Source organism: Cynara cardunculus (genome assembly GCF_001531365.2).
Source record: "Cynara cardunculus var. scolymus isolate 2C chromosome LG 10, CcrdV1, whole genome shotgun sequence".
Classification (NCBI taxonomy): domain Eukaryota; kingdom Viridiplantae; phylum Streptophyta; class Magnoliopsida; order Asterales; family Asteraceae; genus Cynara; species Cynara cardunculus.
In genome coordinates this window covers 21,394,965-21,398,593 of record NC_037537.1, presented here as the reverse complement: position 1 = coordinate 21,398,593, position 3,629 = coordinate 21,394,965, and the positions used below count along the sequence as shown (strand labels likewise).

The following is a 3,629-nucleotide window of genomic DNA, read 5'->3' as shown; positions in this document are numbered from 1 at the left end:
GTTATAATAAAAAAAATTGAATTAAAAAATTACACAAAAAAATGAGAAATTTTAAATAGTTAATTTGATACTAATATCGATATATTTTTGTCAAATTTTATGATATCTTCAAATTTATATTTTATTAAAAAATAAAAACATCATCGTTTTTTTTTTCAAAATTACATGAGACCATATTATAACATCGATTGAGATAAAAAATAAAATGAAAATATTAAAATTAAGATGTATCTCGCTGCGTTGCACGAGTACCTTTCTAGTTTTTCAAAAAATAAGTCTGTTATTTCATTTCATGTCAAATTGGAGGAATGGATGTTTCTCTTCAATTGAACTACAAGATTTTCGTATCATCGTCTCAATCGGGTAAGTTCTAGTACTCTTTTTGTAAAATATTTTGATTTCAGCAAAAATCACATGGTTTTATTCAACCTTTTTCAAAATATTTGTCGTCGCCAGAATATCTATACTTGCAATTTCATTTGGGATTTGCTTCGAATCTAGTGGGTTATTGTTATCTTTTCATGTCTCTTGATTTGTATTGGATTTATAAAAACCATTTATGAGCCCTTCTACCAACACATAGAGGTTGTTGGTCAGTTACTGAATGGTTTTGTGTAGAATGATTAAGAGACTCTTATGATATAGTGCAAAATGAAATATAATTGTTTACAATGAAATTAGAGCGTTGAATGGTTAAAGAAGACCCAAGATACAAAATCATTCAGAGAGTCTTAAAACCATTAAGAGACAAAAAAAAAAAATTTGTCAAACAAGATTAATCTTTTAACGATTTAGAGGTAGCCTTTTAATGGAACTATTAAGAGGTAAATAAACAACCTCATAGTTGCACATGTTGTGTTGTAAATAAACAAGGGGGTTTTATTCCTACTTGGATTTGAACGTGGGACTTCCAGATACTTTTGACTTTTAGAGCCAAACTCAAATCAATCAGGCACCACCCTTGTGGTTGGATTATGAAATTTTTATGAATCAAACTGAAGTAAAAGAGTGCATATTTTTATTATATGCTTGTTGACATTATTTTGAAAATAACCCATAAATGTGTTTGAGGTTTTAAATCATAAATCTTGTTGTATAATATTGTTTGACTGGACTATGCTTTCTCTGGTAGATCAAAATGGCTCGAGCCCTAGTTAACAAAAGATGATGCAAACAAAGGCAACTTTTATTGTGTCAACAAATAACATGTTGCTATACTTGTCGTCTAGTATGTCGTTATGTGTTCCTACATTCGGTATAAGATTCCTAAAATCCAAACAGAGGATGAGAAACAATGGATCGGACGAAATGGATGTTTATGTTGACCATGGAAAGTTTGTATTAGTGAACTTTGTATGGAGAGAGTAACTTTTAGGGTACTATGTGATACGGTACGTGACGCTGGATGTTTAAAGCCTACTGGAAACACGCCTATTGAAGAGGTTATCGAAATGTTTTTGTACACCTTGGCTCACCACAAAAAGAATAGAATAACCGGTCATTTATTTATTTCGTAGTAAAGAAACAACTAGTCGGTGGTTCCATCTGGTCTTTTTAGCGATAGTGACATGTGATTGTGCCCATGTGACTATCGCCGGACACAATCGTCAGGATTGTACCGAGGCTCCCTTCTTCCTTGGCTACCTGGCATGTTGTTGTGTCCAACGACACTATCATGTTATGTATTCTTTTTGTTTTGACACTTCGAGTGTTAAATTTTTGACCATTTAGGGGGTGTTGGGGATTGCTTATTTAAAACAACTTATGCTTTTTTTTGTAAAAATGCTTATTAACTTATGTGATATAAAATTGGAGTTTTGTAAAAAGTATTTGGATTAGCTTATAGCGGTACCAAAAAGTAATAAGTTGATAAGTTATTTTTTAGTGTTTGGCAAATTTTGCTTATATATGACCAAAAAGAACAGTCTTTCATATAATAATATTTTTGATTATTAACTTATTTGATTTTTTAACATGTAAAAAATTATTTTTCATCATTTATAATAATATTTTTGACAAAAATTTATATTAACAAGATTAATAATTAACAAACATTAATAAAACAAGGTTAAAATGGTAAACTGGTAATAATCAGTTTTTTATAAGTAAAAAAAGATTAATTTATCAAAAACTGTTTATTACCGATTTGACACCAATATAAACAATTTTTTTCCTTACCCAGACACTAAAAAAAACAACTTATCTCTGATGTCATACTAAAATAAATTAAAAAACAGATTTAATAACCCAAACACCCCTCAGGCCTTTGTGCTTTCTTTCTAAAGAAATCCCCAACACTTCCTTTCCTTCCGACTTGGTAACATGTTCTCTTCTTCCAGATTTGATTTTATTGATTTATTCGTTAATTAGAGCATCTCCAATCAAACGGTAAAACCTTAGTTTTGCCGTTCTTTTGGTTCCAACCAACCTGCAAAAACACCAAAAAGAAACCGTGCGATGAAAATGGCCGCCATATTTGCCGGGGAAGAAGAGGCCGGCATTTTGCCTTTTTGGTGGTCCCCACCATTAATTTCTAATATTTAATGATTATTAAATAAATTATAAATAAATAAATAATTACAATTATTAAGTTTTAGGTTTTTATATTTATTATTTATTATTTAAATTTATATATATATATATATATATATATAATAAATTATTAATAACACAAATATAATACCGGATAAACGTAAACGTATTTTATTAATGGAAATTTTAAAAACTGAAATACATAAATTAAAGGGTCCAATCGTCCCCGCTAGRCATAAAYTGACTAAAGCTTCCTGCTACGTTTTGAGATCCTTCGGGTTGGTCTTGAGCTGCTCCAAATTGTTGATGTTGAGATACTCGATATTGAGATGCTACGAATTCTGATCCTTGTCGAGACATATGAACCTGGGGTTGCGCTCTCTCTCTCGCTATTCGAATTTTCTCATTTTTTACGAACTCATACCACACAGGATCAGTGATAGAGGTTAGATCGATGCACATAAGTTTGTAATCCGCCAACCTTGCCTCTAATGCAAGTTTCTACGCTTGAAGCTCATTCCTTCGTATCATAACTTCAGTGGTTTTAGCCATTTGTTTCTTCATTTTTTTACTAGCCTTAACTAAATTCTCTAGCTTATTATCAGATTGTAGCTTTGATTTTGCCTTTTTCACACCAATTGGTCTTTGAGTACCTTCTACGTCATCAATAGTCAACGACGGTAAACCGACATCTGTCCCAGACGAATCACCAGGACCGGAAGAAGGTGATTGATAAGGACTGTGTCGTTGATACTGAGTTGATGCAGTGACATTTGATAAACTCTCGGAGTCTTTCAAGATGTTCCAGACATGATCAAACTTAAAACCCTTCTTATAGGATCCATCAAGTTTTAACAGATCTTTCGCTTCGTTCATCTATGAAAAATATACGTTATATTTAAATTAATAAAACAATGATCAAGTAAAACAATAAATACTTACGATATCTTGTTCAAAAGCGCCACTTGGATTCCTCATTTCAACTTGATTGATACACCCTCGCATTTTTTTGCAAGCTTTTAGAATGCAAGACATTCTCGTTTCCAATGATCTTCTTGGTCGATGATTGGTTGCGAACGGTTCGGTTTGGTGATAAA

At 31.7% G+C, this 3,629-nt stretch overlaps 1 protein-coding gene across 1 annotated transcript; it reads right to left on the bottom strand.

The window, feature by feature from the left end:
• Positions 1 to 3,033: 3,033 nt before the first annotated feature.
• Positions 3,034 to 3,537, bottom strand: LOC112520115. Its single transcript, XM_025128417.1, has 2 exons — positions 3,475 to 3,537; positions 3,034 to 3,408 (listed from the first exon to the last, which is right to left on the bottom strand). The coding sequence occupies exons 1-2, from the start codon at positions 3,535 to 3,537 to the stop codon at positions 3,034 to 3,036; spliced, it is 438 nt and encodes a 145-aa protein (XP_024984185.1).
• Between the last annotated feature and the right edge of the window lie 92 nt (positions 3,538 to 3,629).

Bases quoted from the DNA above. Each gene is read 5' to 3' on its own strand.
- LOC112520115 (XM_025128417.1), bottom strand. From the start codon at position 3,537: ATGCGAGGGTGTATCAATCAAGTTGAAATGAGGAATCCAAGTGGCGCT. The intron at 3,409-3,474 runs GTAAGTATTTAT...TATTTTTCATAG, and splicing joins GCGCTTTTGAACAAGATATC to ATGAACGAAGCGAAAGATCT.